Source organism: Gopherus flavomarginatus, chromosome 7 (assembly GCF_025201925.1).
Source record: "Gopherus flavomarginatus isolate rGopFla2 chromosome 7, rGopFla2.mat.asm, whole genome shotgun sequence".
Taxonomy (NCBI): Eukaryota; Metazoa; Chordata; order Testudines; family Testudinidae; genus Gopherus; species Gopherus flavomarginatus.
Window position 1 is genome coordinate 49,972,661 of NC_066623.1, and position 16,970 is coordinate 49,989,630.

Below are 16,970 nucleotides of genomic sequence, written 5' to 3' on the forward strand. Positions count from 1 at the left end.
CATGCCACACAAACTCATATTTATTGTGCATCTTCTTTTACTCACAATCAATAGCAACTACATTAAACAAACAAACAAAAAGTCAATGCACCTTACTAACTGCAACCTAATATAGAACCAAAAATCCCTTAAAAACAGTTGACGTTCCAAAGTGCAACCACCCCCCCAATCAAAACCACACCAACTACGGCAGAGTTAAGCTTGTCTGTGGTTGATAACTGATGGATTTGCTTGGGTAGGGATGTGATGAGGGAGAGAGATGATAGAGGGTGAAGACTTTACTCTATTTCCAGTGGTTCTAAGTTACAGGTTATTTGCCCTTAGGAACTTTAACTGTTCTTAGTTTCGTGCATTATGAATTTATTCTACAGTGCTTTGTCCTGTTCACTTGAAATGACCCAAGCACTGGGGCTTCCAATACTTTCCTTTGGAGACTCTTCAACAAGTTCATGCATCTCGCTGTCAGGAAGCTGATACACAGCTTGAATTTTCCTTTTTTGTTTCATTAAATACTAATCACTGTGATATAAGTAATGTTTTACAATACCACCAGTTTGTGAACTTTATTATAAATAGAGCCCTACTAAATTCACAGCCCATTTTGGTCAATTTCATGGTCACAGGATTTTAAAAATCGTAAATTTCATAATTTCAGCTATTTAAATCTGAAATGTCAGATGTTGTAATTGTAGGGGTCCTGAACCAAAAAGAACCTCAAAAGGAAGTCTCAAGGTTATTGTGGGGTGGGGGGGTTGCAGTACGGCTACCCTTACTTCTGTGCTGCTGCTGGCAGTGGTGCTGCCTTCAGAGCTGGTCAGCTGGAGAGCAGTGGCTACTATCTGGGAACCCAGCTCTTAAGGCAGAACCGCCACCAGCAGCAGTACAGAAGTAAGGATGGCATGGCATGGTATTGCCACCTTTAATTCTGCGCTGCTGCCTGCAAAACTAGGCTCTCAGTCAGCAGCTGCCACTCATCAGTCACTCAGCTCTGAAGGCAGCAGCGCAGAAGCAAGAGTATCATGGTATGATATGGTATGGCATGGCATGAAGGCAGTGCAGAAATAAGGGTGGCAATACTGTTACCCCCCTAAAATAACCTTGCCACCCCGCTGCAACTCCCTTTTGGGTCAGGACTCCCAATTTGAGAAACGCTGGTCTCCCCGTGAAATCTGTATAGTATAGGGTAAAAGCACACAAAAGACCAGATTTCACAGTCTGTGATACATTTTTCATGGCTGTGAATTTGGTAGGGCCCTAGTTATAAATAACTCAATATAGAGAAGGAACAGGCTGTACTTAAATTTAGCAAACACTAGCAGGGAACAATATATTTGATAGCCAAGTTTTCTGTTCTGATCTTCTTCACCCATTGATGGCTAGAATATTCCCCGATTTTTTTGGAATTGATCGGATGCAGTGTTTCAAAGCTATCATGTAACACACAGCCAACTAATCTATTGTTTTCAAGACAGCTACTTAGTGTGTGTACCACAGGAGATGACTGAGAAGCACTGGACAGAAAATATTGCAATAAAACTCAAAAAAAGGTTGGCAGTAATCTAAATGCACCTTTACAAAAGCAGTAGCTGAATTTCAGTCACAATCCACCATCTCATCCTTCCATGTGCCTACTGTCATAGCAGAGGTGAATATTTTACATTTCTCTCAAAATCCTCTTAATCTTACCAGTGTGATGTCCCTGGAAGCTGCAGCAGCACTCATGTGCAAACTTGGCTGTCTGACAGAACTACTGCAGTCTAGGGCCCGGGCAAATGTACCAACAGAGCTGAAAAGGATTAAGAGAACATTAACCTTGCATGCAAAGAGATACAGGAAAATCCACACACACACTATTTCTGAGGCTAGCAGCCTCACAGTGAACAGCTCTGGCATTCGTTTCCATTACTTTGTGTCTCCGTTACTTCATATCAGGACTTACTGTTACGTTCCGGCTCTGAGCCAGAGATCCCTTTCATCACACGGCTTGCTATTACATATGTTTCATTCTGCTTAGCTCACAGAGCCCTAAGTTATGCTCATGCATAGCAGGAGGCACAAAGAGAGAGAGAAAAAACTCTCCAGGACCACATTGGGTGCATCCTTGTCTCCCCACCCCTCAAGAGATATGGGTAGGTCAGCCTTGAACTTGGAAACCTGATCTACATCAGGTTTCAGGCACATCAAAACCTTTTCCATGAAGATAAGAGAAGTTTTTAATTAACTGACGGCACAAAGGAGAAGAGATAGCTGCCAAGATAACAGGTGGAAGGAGGAACAGCAGTGATCCAATTATCATTCCTCTAAGAAAGTTTCAGAAGACAATCTATCCACGTTTAACCAGTTTCACATTCTGCCAGGTATGTCCTACATGCATAGTTTTGGCAGAGAGAGGCAGCGGTGGAAGGAGACAGCAATCCAACTCTTCATGCCAGCCTCTCCATCTTACCATGCCCATTATACAAAAACTCATTAGGTCCCCTAAACTCCCATGACCTTCCTCATTCTCAGCCTTCACCATATCCACATTCACCACTTGTCACACCCAGTTTGTCAGGTCTTTCCAAATTTCTCAGATATATCAATGGGTGGGAGTCTTAGCAAGAAGCATATAAGGTTGTTCTCCCCTTATTCCCCACCAGCTGTTACTCCCCAATTATCTGTTCTCGATTTTCTTCCTTCTCACTGTTCCAGTAGAATCCATTGTGTTGTGTCCGAGGCACTAGCTTTAATAAAAGCAGCAAAGAATCCTGTGGCACCTTATAGACTAACAGACGTTTTGGAGCATGAGCTTTCGTGGGTGAATACCCACTTCCTCAGATGCATGTAATGGAAATTTCACCCACGAAAGCTCATGCTCCAAAACGTCTGTTAGTCTATAAGGTGCCACAGGATTCTTTGCTGCTTTTACAGATCCAGACTAACACGGCTACCCCTCTGATACTAGCTTTAATAAGTTTTGCTTCTTTACTCAGACACCTCAAAGAAAGTAGAAATGCTGTGGGAGGACCACCACAAAAACTTACTAAAGCCAATGAATTCCACAGTGAATTCATCCTTAGCTCAGTCACAACGCACAGGACTAGAAAGAGTATGTCTAGATAAGGAAAAATACGTTGGCCAACAACAAACAAGCACTAGCTAACCATGACATTTTCTGTAGTATAGATACAAGCTAACATTTTTACTTCAATTTAGCCAACTGAGGTCAACCCTTGGCTCCCCAGTAGGTCTAAGCATTCAATCTAGCACTTTAAGCTCTCTCAAACTTGACAAGCAAAAATTGCTAGTCGTTTTTTAAAATATTGATGAAAGTTCCCTTCAAATGGCACAGGCAAGAATCAGGAAAATAAACCATTTTGTGCACTTTGAGATGAGTATGAGCCATTTCCATCTTGCTTCTTAACAAGATTTGGCATTTTATTTTAGAAGAATTATCTCCCTTTACTATTTCACTTCACACACTCGTTTGTTCCCTAAATTCCTTCATTGAAGCTTTTTCTTCTTGCCTGTGCTAACGGCATCAAATGGGGTCCACTCTACAAGTCCTTCAGTCCAAAGAGCGCTCTTCAGTGCCATATCCTCTATCACATCATATGCTAACGTCTTCCTTTATGACATCCCACTATTTCTTTTTGAGTTGGCCTCTTTTTCCTTCATTCCTGATCTGTTAGATGCTTATCCACATAGTTGTCAGGACTGCATTTTACATGACACTGCAGTCCCTCATTTTTTCCATTTATGCGTGTTACTTTGAGCTTGTCTCCAACACACTCATTCCTCATGTGGATTCTCTTGTTTACACCGCTCATCCATCTCAACATTTGTATTTCTGTGGATGCGATATTTGCTCATTTTTCTTCTGTGTTGCCCAATACTTCCAGCCATACTTTCAAACCGGATGGACCATAATTCTATAGATTTTCCCTTTTAATCTTATTGGTATCCTCCTGTCACATATTACACCACCTCTCTCTCTCTCCATTTGAGCCAGGCATCCAAGCTCTATTTCATCGTCCCTTTACCCAGAGTCTGGAGCCCAGATACTTGAAACTTAGCATTTTTGGCATTGTCTGCCAACTGTGACAGGATCAGGACAGAGGGCTACAAGAGAGTGATAGAAGGCAGATATATTAGCCCCAGGTTAAGTAGGTCCCCTTTCCCTGGGTAAGGTAACAGGGAAGGTTCCAGAACAATCAGGAGCTTTCTGGAAACAATTAAGGCAGACAGGTTGATTAGAACGCCTGCAGCCAAGCAAGGCAAGCTAATCAGGGCATCTGGGTTTAAAATGGAGCTCACTTCAGTTTGTGGTGCATGTGCGAGGAGCTGGGAGCAAGAGGCGCAAGGAGCTGAGAGTGAGAGGGTATGCTGCTGCTGGAGAACTGAGGAGTACAAGCGTTATCAGACACCAGGACGAAGGTCCTGTGGTGAGGATAAAGTGTTTGGAGGAGGCCATGGGGAAGTAGCCCAGGGAGCTGTAGCTGCCATGCAGCTGTTACAGGAGGCACTATAGACAGCTGCAATCCACAGGGCCCTGGGCTGGAACCCAGGAGTAGAAGGTGGGCCCAGGTTCCCCCAAAACCTCCCAACTCCTGATCAGACACAGGAGGAGTTGACCCAGACTATGGGTTCCACTAGAAGGGAAGATCTTTAAGGCAAGCAAATCCACCAGTAAGCACAGGACCCACCAAGGTAGAGGAGGAGCTTTGTCACACCACCTAGTTTCAACCATTCTTCAGTTCACATTATTCACATTCACAGTACTTTTTTTCCCTCCTCTGCTAATTTTGCATCCATGTCTCTCCAATACATCTCTCCATTTATCAAGATCCTCTTCTAAACTATATTTCCCCTCACTGCATAGATGGATATCATCTGCAAACAACGTGCATCAAGGTATCTCTACCTGTATGTTCCTTGCGAGGGTACCAGGATGAGGATAAATAAGATGTTTACTGATGTTTGGTAATTGCTAAATGCTTTTTTGCAATATTCATCTACAGCTTTCAGAAAAGTTTGAGTACATGCTTAAGTGTTAGCCTTCAATTAGGAATGCTCTCCTGAACTGGTGCTATAATGGGTACCACCATCTTGTGAATTCAACACAACGAAGACTTACGAGTGAAAAATAGGAAAGCTAAATATCTTTTAAAACCATGGCCCCAATTCAGCAAAGCACTTAAAGGGGACATGTTTAGTTTTTCATTCCTATGCAGCAATGCACTTCAGCAACAGGACTGACAGTTTTCTGAATCAGGGGCTATGTTATCAGATGCTCTGCCCAACTTGCAGAAATTCCTAGATTCCAGCAAACCAAGGCATGGTCTACACTACAAGTTTAGGTCGAATTTAGCAGCGTTAAAGCGAATTAAGCCCGTACCCGTTCACACAACGAAGCCATTTTTGTTAACATAAAGGGCTCTTAAAATTGATTTCTGTACTCCTCCCCGATGAGGGGAGTAGCGCTGAAATAGACATTGCCGGTTCGAATTAGGGTTACTGGCCACAATTCGACAGTATTGGCCTCCAGGAGCTATCCCACAGTGCACCATTGTGATCACTCTGGACAGCAATCTAAACTCGGATGCACTGGCCAGGTAGACAGGAAAAGCCCTGCGAACTTTTGAATTTCATTTCCTGTTGGCCCAACGTGGAGAGCTGATCACCACAGGTGACCATGCAGTCCCAGAATCAAAAAAGAGCTCCAGCATGGATTGTAGGGGAGGTACTGGATCTGATCGCTGTATGGGGAGACGAATCTGTGCTATCAGAACTCTGTTCCAAAATATGGAATTCCAAAACATTTGACAAAAATCTCAAGGCCATGATGGACAGAGGCCACAACAGGGACTCAAAACACTGCTGTGTGAAACTTTAAGGAGCTGAGACAAGCATACCAGAAAGCCAAAGAATCAAACGGACGCTCCAGGACAGAACCACAGACATGCCACTTCTACGCTGAGCTGCAGGCAATTCTAAGGGAGGGCCGCCACTACTATCCCACCCCTGTCCGTGGACTCTGATGATGGGGTACTCTGAGTCGCCACACCTGAGGATTTTGCGGACGGGGAAGATAGGAGGAGGAGGAGGAGGAGGACGACAACAACGATGAGGTTGAGGAAAACACAGCACATCGTTTTCCCTGACAGCCAGGATCTTTTTCTCACCCTGAGTGAAATACCCTCCCAACCAGGTATCCTGGACCATGAAGCTGTAGAACAGACCTCTAGTGAGTGTACCTTTATAAATATAAAACATGGTTTAAAAGCAAGCGTTTAAGATTAATTTGCCCCTGAAGACTTGGGATGTATTTGCGGCCAATACAGCTTCTGGAACAGTCTGTTAACGTGTCTGGGGATGAAGTGGAAATCCTCCAGGGGCATCTCCATGAAGCTTTCCTAGAGGTACTCCAAAAGCCTTTGCAGAAGGTTTCATTTCGTCCTCCATGGTAGTACACTTTACTTGCTACTAGCATGGCATGATAATCTGGTATCATTGCATGACAAAGCCTGGCAGCGTACGGTCCTGGTGTTTGCTGGCATTCAAGCAACATCTGTCTTTATTTCTCTGTGTTATCCTCAGGAGAGTGACATCGTTCATGGCAACCTGGTTGAAATACGGGAATTTAATTAAGGGAACAGAGGGGGCCGTTCCTACTGGTCTGTTTGCCAGAGGCTGAAAAGAAATCCTCCCCGCAGTTAGCCTAGCAGGGGGTGGGGGGGCGGAGGGTGGGGGAATTGGTGCTGAGCTGTTCGCATTTCGCTAAGGGATCTTCCCTGATACCAGCCATGCGGTTGGGGGAGGACTAAAGCAATCATTGCAGAGAAAAGGATGGGGAGGGCTTCACACTGAGCTGCTCGCGTTTGGCTAGAACAGATCTTCCCTGATACCAGCCATGCAGAGCAGTGGGGGAAGCGGTCATCCCAGAGAAAAAGGATTGGGGAAAGAGGGGGTTAGTTTGGTTTCTGCTGCTTCACACTAACACGAAAAACACAGCCCTAAATGGACAACTCAACAGGCTTTGTTTGGTATGGGAAAGGAGGGCGCTGCTGTTATGAAGGCTGCAGAAGCCGAAAGACATTTGCTTACCATTGTTACCAAAATGTTGGATCCACCTAGCTGAGAGCCAATGACAGCTAGACAGGGATAAGGAAAGGTTGCTTTATTCTGCAGAATAAAGGAGAGTTTTGTACCTTGGTACAAAGACTCTACTCCATACAAAACACAATAATTTTTTTATACACACTTAGAGACAGGCTTCGGTCGTGTTAGCATTTGATTGGTGGTTAGCAAATCCTGCACTTCTGCAATCTGCTCAGCAAAAACCGGCTTAGGACCAGCTTCAACTGCCTCAAGACCGATAAGGGAAGACAGTTCAAAAGTTCAGGCTACTGTGTCCGTGAGGTGTCCAATTTCCCCTAATGGGGGCCAGCTATTATAAGGTTACTAGCTGTTCGGAGGTCACTGCTGCCTGTCACACCATGACCATCTGCAAGCCGAATTCTGTTGCCCGGCGTGTTTGATCTCTAACACCAAAGCCACAGACACTCAATATAAAAATGACCTTGTACCGAAATCACGTGCTATGTAATGTGAATAGTGTTGTTCACTGTGAAAGAGTATACCCATTGTTCTGTAAAATGTATTTTTTTTAAATACTTCTCTCCCTTTTTTTCCTCCCGCAGCTGCAAACGCCTCAAGCCTCCCTCCTCCGTCCCAAAGGCTATCTCAGATAAGGTGGCAAAAAAAAAAAACACACGCACGATGAAATGTTCTCTGAGTTCATGCAGGCATCCCACACTTAAAAAGTCTCTGAGTTCATGCAGGCATCCCACACTTAAAAAGAGCTGAGCAGAAAGTGTGAAGGGACACAACAAGACAGGACAGGAAAGCAGCCAGCAAACATGAGGAGAGGTGGTGGCAGGAAGATCAGAGAAGGCAGGATGCATTGCTGGGGCTACTGTAGGAATGGACATGATCCGGCGTCTTGTGGAGGTTCAGGAATGTCAGCTGGAGACACTGCCACTGCAGCCCCTGTTAAACTGCTCTCCCTCCTCCCCAAGTTCCATAGCCGCCTCCTCACCCAGACACCCAGGAACATGGGGGTGGGGAGAGGGAGGCTCCGGGCACCCAATCACTCCACCCCAGTGGACAGAAGACTGTCATTCAACAAGTTTTGAAGTGGCCTTTTCCTTCCCTCCTCCCACACCCCACCAGCCTACCTTGTGAGTTATCACCCTATTTTTATAATCAATTAATAAAGAATACATGGTTTTTAAAATGATAGAGACTTTATTTCCAAGCTGTGATCAAAGGGGGGAGGGTAGTTGGCTTACAGGGAATTAGAGTCAACCAAGGAGGTGGGTTTTCATCAAGGAGAAAGAAACAGAACTGTCACATGGTACCTTGATCAATCATGAAACTGGTTTTCAAAGCTTCTCTGATGTGCAGCGCTTCCTGGTGTGCTCTTCTAATCACCCTGGTGTCTGGCTGTGCGTAATCAGCGGCCAGGCGGCTTGCCTCAACCTCCCACCCCATCATAAACGTCTCCCCGTTACTCTCACAGAGATTGTGGAGCACACAGCAAGCAGCAATAACAATGGGATATTCCTTTTGCTGAGGTCTGAGCAAGTCAGTAAACTGCATCAGCGACCCTTCAAACGTCCAAATGCACACTACACCACCATTCTGCACTTGCTCAGCCTATAGTTGAACAGCTCCTTACTACTGTCAAAGGTGCCTGTATACAGCTTCATGAGCTAGGGCATAAAGGGTAGGCTGGGTCCCCAAGGATAACTGTAGGCATTTCAACATCCCCAACAGTTATTTTCTGGTCTGGGAAGTAAATTCCTTCCCGCGGCTGTTTAAGCAGACCAGAGTTCCTGAAGACGCGAGTATCATGAAACTTTCTCGGCCATCCCACGTTGATGTTGGTGAAACATCCCTGTTATCCACCAGTGCTTGCAGCACCATTGAAAAGTACACCTTGCATTTATGTACTGATTGCCTTGGTGGTCCAGTCCCAAGATAGGAATATGGGTTCCGTCTATCGCCCCACCACAGTTAGGGAATCCCATTGCAGGAAAGCCATCTACTATGACCTGCACATTTCCCAGAGTCACTACCTTTGATAGCAGCAGCTCAGTGATTGCGCTGGCTACTTGGCATGACAGCAACCCTCACAGTAGATCTGCTCACTCCAAATTGATTCCTGACTGACCGGCAGCTGTCTGGTGTTGCAAGCTTCCAGGGGGTTATCACCACTCTCTTGTGAACTGTGAGGGCTGCTCTTATCTTGGTATTCTTGCGGTTCTGGGCAGGGGAAAGCAAGTCACAAAGTTCCATTCATGAAAGTGCCCTTATGCATGAGAAAGTTTCGGAGCCACTGACAAACATCCCAGACCTGCAACACTATGCAATCCCACCAGTCTGTGCTTGTTTCCCGGGCCCAGAATCAGCGTTCCACGGCATGAACGTTCCCCATTAACACCATGATGTCCACATCGCTGGGGCCCACGCTTTGAAAGAAGTTGTGTCCATGTCCTCATCACTCTCGTTACTGCGCTGTCGTCGCCTCCTCGCCTGGGTTTTCAGCTTCTGCTTCTACATAAACTGCACGATAATGTGTGAGGTGTTTACAATGTTCAGAACTTCTGCAGTGAGCTGAACGGGCTCCATGCTATGGCATCTGCTCGGGCAATCCAGGGAAAAGGGCGAAATGATTGTCTGCCACTGCTTTTACGGAGAGAGGGCTGACTGACAACATTTACCCATAACCACTCGCGACAAATTTTTGGCCCCATCAGGCACTGGGGAGCTCAACCCAGAATTCCAGTGGGCAGCGGGGACTGTGGGATAGCTACCCACAGTGCACCGCTTGGAATGTCGACACTTGCCACAGTACTATGGACGCACACCGCCGAATTAATGTGCTTAGTGTGGACGCATGCACTCGACTTTATACAATCTGTTCTCAAAAATTGACTTTGTAAAATCGGAGTAATTTTGTAGTGTAGACATACCCCAAGTTCCACTAATAATTCGCAACTCCACCCATTCTCCTCCCTTCAACATCCAATGACATCCAAGTCCATTCACTAACCACATCCCTCTCTCCAATTATTTCACCCATTTCCCTTTCCTTCCAGGCTTTCAGACAGTTCTGTAAACTTGCTTAATAGGCACAAGATGAAATTTGATATTCTCACCCATTTAACATTTTAGAATTAAGTTTTCGTTCACAGAATTAAAGTGGAGCCTAATGATTCTACTGTGAAAAACTTCCAAATATATGCTATGTTCATGAAAATATTTCAGAGTAATGAGATCAAGATTTTCTATTTTTTTTTAATAAAATCATCATGGATTGGGGTGGGGCTTTTAGCTGGAAAAATGTACATTTTCAACATTTACTAACTGTACAGATTTTGAAGATTTTGCCCAAAAATAAATTACATCAACATAATCTGCATAATCTAGCAATGCTATTTGAAAATCCTTACCACACTCCCATCAAAATGTTAAAATAGGTATTTCAGTAACTCCCAGGATATGGTTGTCCATAATTCCTGTATTTTATTTGCATTTTCTGCCTCAGATTGGGAACAACTATGCAGTCTCATATCTTGCACTTCAAGTCACATACCCCATTTAGGCAAGCAAAACACACCTTTTTTAAAAAGGAGCAAGTGAACCAGCAACCAAAAAAGTTCATATGAGGAGAGAGAGAGAGAGAGAGAGAGAGAGAGAGAGAGAGAGAGAGAGAATGAATATGAACATTGGGTTTGGGACAGGAGAAGGTGAAACAAGAAATCACCAACAAAATTTACCTCCCATCACTCCCCACCCTCCCCCAAAAAGTTAAAGTTCTTTAGTTTTTTCCCCAAGGAAAGGTCAAATTTTCTTACCGTGCTACCACCAAGAACTGGTCTATCTGTTTGTCTATTAGCGGATTAAATGCTTCCCAAACTTTTGTTTCGAGTTTTGATTGATCTCTTCCATCTTCTTCACCTGGTTGAAATGCAAGTCAGAAATGTTTTGGCATAGCAGCTTTCAACAAGAATAAAAGTGTTTTTCTTCTGTATTTCATCCCACCCAAAAAATATGTAACTGCCAGGCCCTTGGTCTATTAAAGCACATTATCTTGCTGTTTGTGTGGCCGTTGCTGGAAAGCCTTTCACCCATTTGCCTGTGGCAACCGCATCCCAGATACACAGCTATCTGCTCTGCCACTGTTATTGAAAGATATATGCTATATATGTTATGTTCCCACCATAGTTGTGTCCCTAGACCACACTGGATCACCTTTGGCTAGTAGTCAGGATGTCTGGTAAATTTTTCTAAGCCTGTTAATACCCACACTATTCCATAATAATGTTCAAGTTTTGTGGCACATGAAGAAGTGGACTTGTAACTGCTGCCCAGACAATATGGTCACCTGATCAATGATAAGGGGATGCGAGCCAAAAGAGCAATAAAATGACAGTCTGAACAACTTTTTCACCATGTCACACAGAAAAAGTTGACCTATATGCTTAATATGTTATGTCTATAGAAAGATACTGCATACTTAATACATTTTTGTATACTAATGATATTCTTAAATATCATCACTATCTTCCATTCTAAAAACGACCCAAGCAACCCCTGGAAATACTAGGAAGCAAAAGTTGAAACATACAATATGATTGACAATGATAATACAATGCTGAGACATTGGGATCTTGCCACACAGTATGCATCTGACGAAGTGGGTATTCACTCATGAAAGCTTACGCTCCAATAAGCCTGTTAGTCTATAAGGTGCCACAGGACTCTTTGCCGCTTTTTACAGATCCACACTAACACAGCTACCCCTCTGATACTCCACACAGTGTGAGTATCACACTCATTTGGCCATAAATACATTTTTAAATGCACATCTTCATTGCTATTCTTCCTTCACTTCTCCACTTTAAGGCTTGCCACATTTTACAGTCTCTATATTAGTATACCTCTTTTCCCCCTCTATTAAACCTTTTACTTCCACCTTCCCTGTGCCATTTGCCCCGTTGTTCCCCCACATTTTTTCTCTCCCCTCATCCCAAACACTCTCTCCATTCCCTCCAAATCCACAACTCCTCCACACACAGCAGCCCCAGCAATATACACATTCACCAGCTGATCTGAGGGGTGGGGGGGCAGAGTGGAGCTGTATGAAGGACATCAGCCCACTGTTGGACAAATCTTTTCCTCGGCCATCTTCCCTCTCCATAGTTTCTTTTCTTCCCAGCCCAGTGAACACTGGCCTCCCTTTTATTCTCTACAGAAGATATGAAGATTCTTCTTCCCCCTAGCCCTGTTGTCCCAACGTGTGGAGAGGGTGGCCCATAAAGGTTAACTCGTCCTCCTCTAATGTTCGGAGGCTAGCCCAGCTGCAGCTAAAACATGCCAGTTTCCCAAGCAGAGCAAATAGAAACCCTGATCTGAGATCCATACCCTTCTGCCTGGTATAAAACTAAGCTAGATAATGTTAGCAACGCACAGATCAAAGCACCAATGTTACTTCACACCTCTGACCAGCAGAATGGCACAATCAGAAGATTTGATGGAGATCCTTGTACTGTGGTTCGCAGCTGTTCCCCTTCTGGAGAAGGGAAGGCACCCCTTCGGGCGGGGGGATGGGAGGAAGAGACAGATAGAGAGAGAGAGCTGGAGGGGATAAGAGTGAATATCTTTTTGCTTCCCCTCCTTCAGGGCCTGAGAGTGTTGGAAAGCAAAGATCCCCAGAGCTCCAGCTCCCTTTCTTTGGGCCCGCAGGAAAAGGGACAATAATTCCTACAGTTCTCCCTCTCCCTTACATGCATCAGGAGACAGCTGTAAATCCTCACAATTTTCTTTGTCCTGGAACACAGTTCACGCCAGCAGTGATTAAGGATTTCCTGCTTTATAGGTGAGAGTTCCAGCGTCGCAAGTCTGCAGATGACACTAAACTGGGAAGAGTGGTAGATACGCTGGAAGGTAGGGATAGGATTCAGAAGGACCTAAACAAATTAGAGGATTGGGCCAAAAGAAATCTGATGAGGTTCAACAAGGACAAGTACAGAAGAATCCCATGCACTGCTACAGACTAGGGACCGAATGGCTAGGAAGCAGTTCTTCAGAAAAGGACCTAGGGGTTACAGTGGATGAGACTCATATCCAGCTTCAACAGTGTGCCCCTGTTGCCAAGAAGGCTAACGACATTTTGGGCTGTATAAATAGGGGCATTGTCAGCAAACTGAGGGACGTGATCATTCCTCTTTATTCAACATTGGTGAGGCCTCATCTGCAGTACTGTGTCCAGTTTTGGGCCCCACACTACAAGGAGGATGTGGAAAAATTGGAAAGAGTCCAGCGGAGGGCAACAAAAATGATTAGGGGGCTGGAGCACATGACTTATGAGGAGAGGCTGAGGGAAATGGGATTGTTTAGTCTACAGAAGAGAAGAATGAGGGGGGATTTGATAGCTGCTTTCAACTAGACCTCTACCTCGATATAATGCTGCCTTGGGAACCAAAAAATCTTACCGTATTATAGGTGAAACCGTGTTATATTGAACTTGCTTTGATCCACCGGAGTGCACAGCCCTCCAACCTGGAGCATTGCTTTACCGCAGTATATCCAAATTTGTGTTATATTGGGTCGCGTTATATCGAGGTAGCAGTACTTGAAAGGGGGTTCCAAAGAAGATGGATCTAGACTGTCCCCAGTGGTACCAGATGACAGAACAAGGAGTAATGGTCTCAAGTTGCAGTGGGGGAGGTTTAGGTTGGATATTAGGAAAAAAAATGTTCACTAGGAGGGTGGTGAAGCACTGGAATGGGTTACCTAGGGAGGTGGTGGAATCTCCTTCCTTAACAGTTTTTAAGGTCAATCTTGACAAAGCCCTGACTGGGATGATTTGGTTGGGGATTGAGCAGGGGGTTGGACTAATATCCAACCCCGATATTCTATGATCTCAGCCAAAAGTGATGGGTGGTTAGATGACTGTTGGGAGTGGGCACCCAGGAATAATGGGTAGACTGTATTTAATGTGAGATTGGTTGGGAAGCACCCTCGGTGTGAGGAGAGGGTTGATTCAGAACACAAAAACACCTTTCATGTGCGTGGTGAAAATCTGGGCTCTCCAAGGCAAATCTCAATTAAATAAAAATTAAAAAGAAGCAGCAGCAGCAGCAGCGGCTCAGACGGAACCAATTAATCCAATTTGTTTCAAGAGCTTTTATGACCTGGACAACTGCCCACTTGGGCTTAGACTGAAACTCAACTAATTGCCTTCAGCTGGTAACACCACATTAGCCTCTAAGAAACCAGGACAAAGTCCCCATCATGTGACTTAGAAGTGAAAGATTCCACAACCCATGAGCCAACAGTCCATTAAACAAACCAAAAAATTAAAAAAAAGTCATTTTCAGCATGGTATCTTGACAATTCTAATGAAATCACAGAAATTACCCTCTTTTAATAAGTCTGTTATATCTGCCTGGTATCTGTTTCCAACACGAATCTCTCCTTTATCAGCCAGAAGAGTCTTCTGTTGTGGATCATACACTAGTGAATAAAAGAAGAAATCCTAAAAATAAAACAAAAGACGAAAGGCAAGCAACATTATTAATGTTATTGGTAGCTTGCGGCCAGTTTTTGATTACAGATTTGTTTTTTTGTTTTTTTAATCAGGTGGATGAACTATGAACCAAACCCAAGTCTTAAAAAACAAAATGAAATACTGTGACTTTCTTATGAAAATAAAACAGTACTCCTCCCAAATGGCTTCATTTACTCAGAAACACATATACAGTCATTACAGCTAACATGAGCACAATTTCCTCTTGTGTGATGCAAATGAGGCTCTGGAACCACAATGATTAACATCCCAGAAAAAAGTGACACATATATGGTATAAGGATCTAAACAAAACCATTAAAATTAATACCCTATGGTGGTGAATTCTCCTCCTCTCGCAGGAGACTACACCACATGGCACTGCTAAGGCAATTAAAAATGCGACTGTGCCTTACAATATTCCAGAGAGCAACCAATGAGCCCTTTGGCATCTACCTACACTGTGAAGTTATGTGGACTCCTCCCGCAATATACATTCCCTGCTGCCCATACATACAGCTCATACATAGGGAAAATAAAGCAGTGCTGCTGAATAGCGCTATTGCGCACTCCAGCTCACTCTGCGACTCAATGGGGGACAATCCGTTGTACAAGCCCAAGGAACAGAAGAAGCTATTGTTAGGTCACAACACATTCAGCCACATGGTAGACTACTGTAGCCTGAAGGCTTACAGCTGCAAGTCACTTCTGCTTCCTGAGCCCCACTTAACCGTGCAAACAAATACCACAGGCACATCCAGGGTTGACAAGAAAGGACCAATGAAGTTTTCCCTTTCCTGCTGTATTCTATTGCTCCAATAATAATAGTATCCAGTTACCAAATCCAAGAACTTTAAACTTTTGAATAGTCTGGATAGCAAGGAAAGAGTCCATCCTGATCTCCTGCAGCAGAGGGAGCACCCATCCTATTTCCACTTTAGATTGAACTCTCCAAGCCTGTTAATAGTCTTATTTTGTGTCCTGCACAGTATGGAGCATGGTGCTTAAAGGCCTGATCCTAAGCCCCATTCACAAAAATGGGAACCTTCCCATTGGACTTGAATAGTCATTGGAGCAAGGCCTATATGAATCTGAATGAAAATATTGGGCCTAATTCTCATGCACACCCATGGCACTTTACATCACTCTGACAGTATAAAGGGGCCGCAGTGTGGGTGTAAATGTAATTGATGCCAGAGCCATGCAAGGCAGCTTTAGTGCTGATGAGAATTAGGCTCAACATCTTGTCAGTTATTAAGTCAGTATTGTCACAAAACAAAAGTAAAAGGAGGGGGTTGTTTTGCATGTCTCAGTATTACAAATGCGAGTGTTTTATTTGTGTTTTAGTCCCAGAGTATCTATCTCTAAGGCTGCAGTATATCTAGTTTCAGAGTAGCAGCCGTGTTAGTCTGTATCCGCAAAAAGAACAGGAATACTTGTGGCACTTCAGAGACTAAAATTTATTTCAGCATACGCTTTTGTGGGCTACAGCTCATTTCTTCAGATGCATAGAATGGAACAAACAGACAGGAGCACCTTTTCATGTTCTCTGTATGTATAAATATCTCCGTCTGTGTGTTCCATTCCATGCATCCAAAGAAGTGAGCTGTAGCCCACAAAAGCTTATGCTGAAATAAATTTTAGTCTCTAAGGTGCCACAAGTACTCCTGTTCTTTTTTCGTATATTAGTGTAACAGTCATCATTCTCATGCAGATTGTCCAGCAAATACACAAGCAAAGCAATGTAGCATGTCATGCTATCAGCTCAGGAGGCCAGATACTCCAGTCCACTCCTTAAAGCAGTGAGATGGCCAGTGAAGAATACTGCTTGTGCAGATGAACTCTCTGCTAGAGTGAGATGGTTCTGCCACCTTTTCTGCCACCTACCCTCCACCCCTGCCAATAAGGGAAAGAGGGGACATGTCAGCAGTAGGGCATAGGCAGAATGTACGTGCAGAATTCTATTACAACACAGACTTCAGTTCTGATTTATAAAGTCTCTTCAGTCAAGATTTTCAAAAACTGGAATCTAAAGGCTTCTAGCTGTATATTTCAGCACCTAAATAAACTCACAGATTTTCTGACATGCCTTGTAACCATCGCCTCCCGTGACTTCTATAGGCAGAATTTGGGTGCTCACCACTTTAGAGGATCAGATCTCTGATCCAGGAGCCAACTCCAAGCATCCATTTTTAAAAACTTTAGCCTTGGAAAAAATGGTGTCACATGGGATTTGCATTTTTACTGTTCAGTTGTAACTTCTACATTCCTTTCCCTGTAACAATAAGTTGGCTACTGTACATTTCGTTGGCTAGAGAATGTAGATATTTACTTACTGAAACTTCCAAACA

At 44.1% G+C, this 16,970-nt stretch overlaps 1 protein-coding gene across 3 annotated transcripts in view; it reads right to left on the reverse strand.

Moving 5' to 3' along the window:
* Positions 1-16,970, reverse strand: part of MTA1 (metastasis associated 1) — a 179,049-nt gene that overhangs the window by 80,830 nt on the left and 81,249 nt on the right. For all 3 annotated transcript variants that reach the window (XM_050963186.1, XM_050963187.1, XM_050963189.1), the window contains exons 6-8: positions 14,473-14,590; positions 10,905-11,007; positions 1,687-1,786 (exon numbers count right to left, since the gene is read on the reverse strand). In XM_050963186.1, coding sequence (XP_050819143.1) covers positions 1,687-1,786; positions 10,905-11,007; positions 14,473-14,590 — 321 coding nt within the window. The remainder of the gene's footprint in view (positions 1-1,686; positions 1,787-10,904; positions 11,008-14,472; positions 14,591-16,970) is intronic.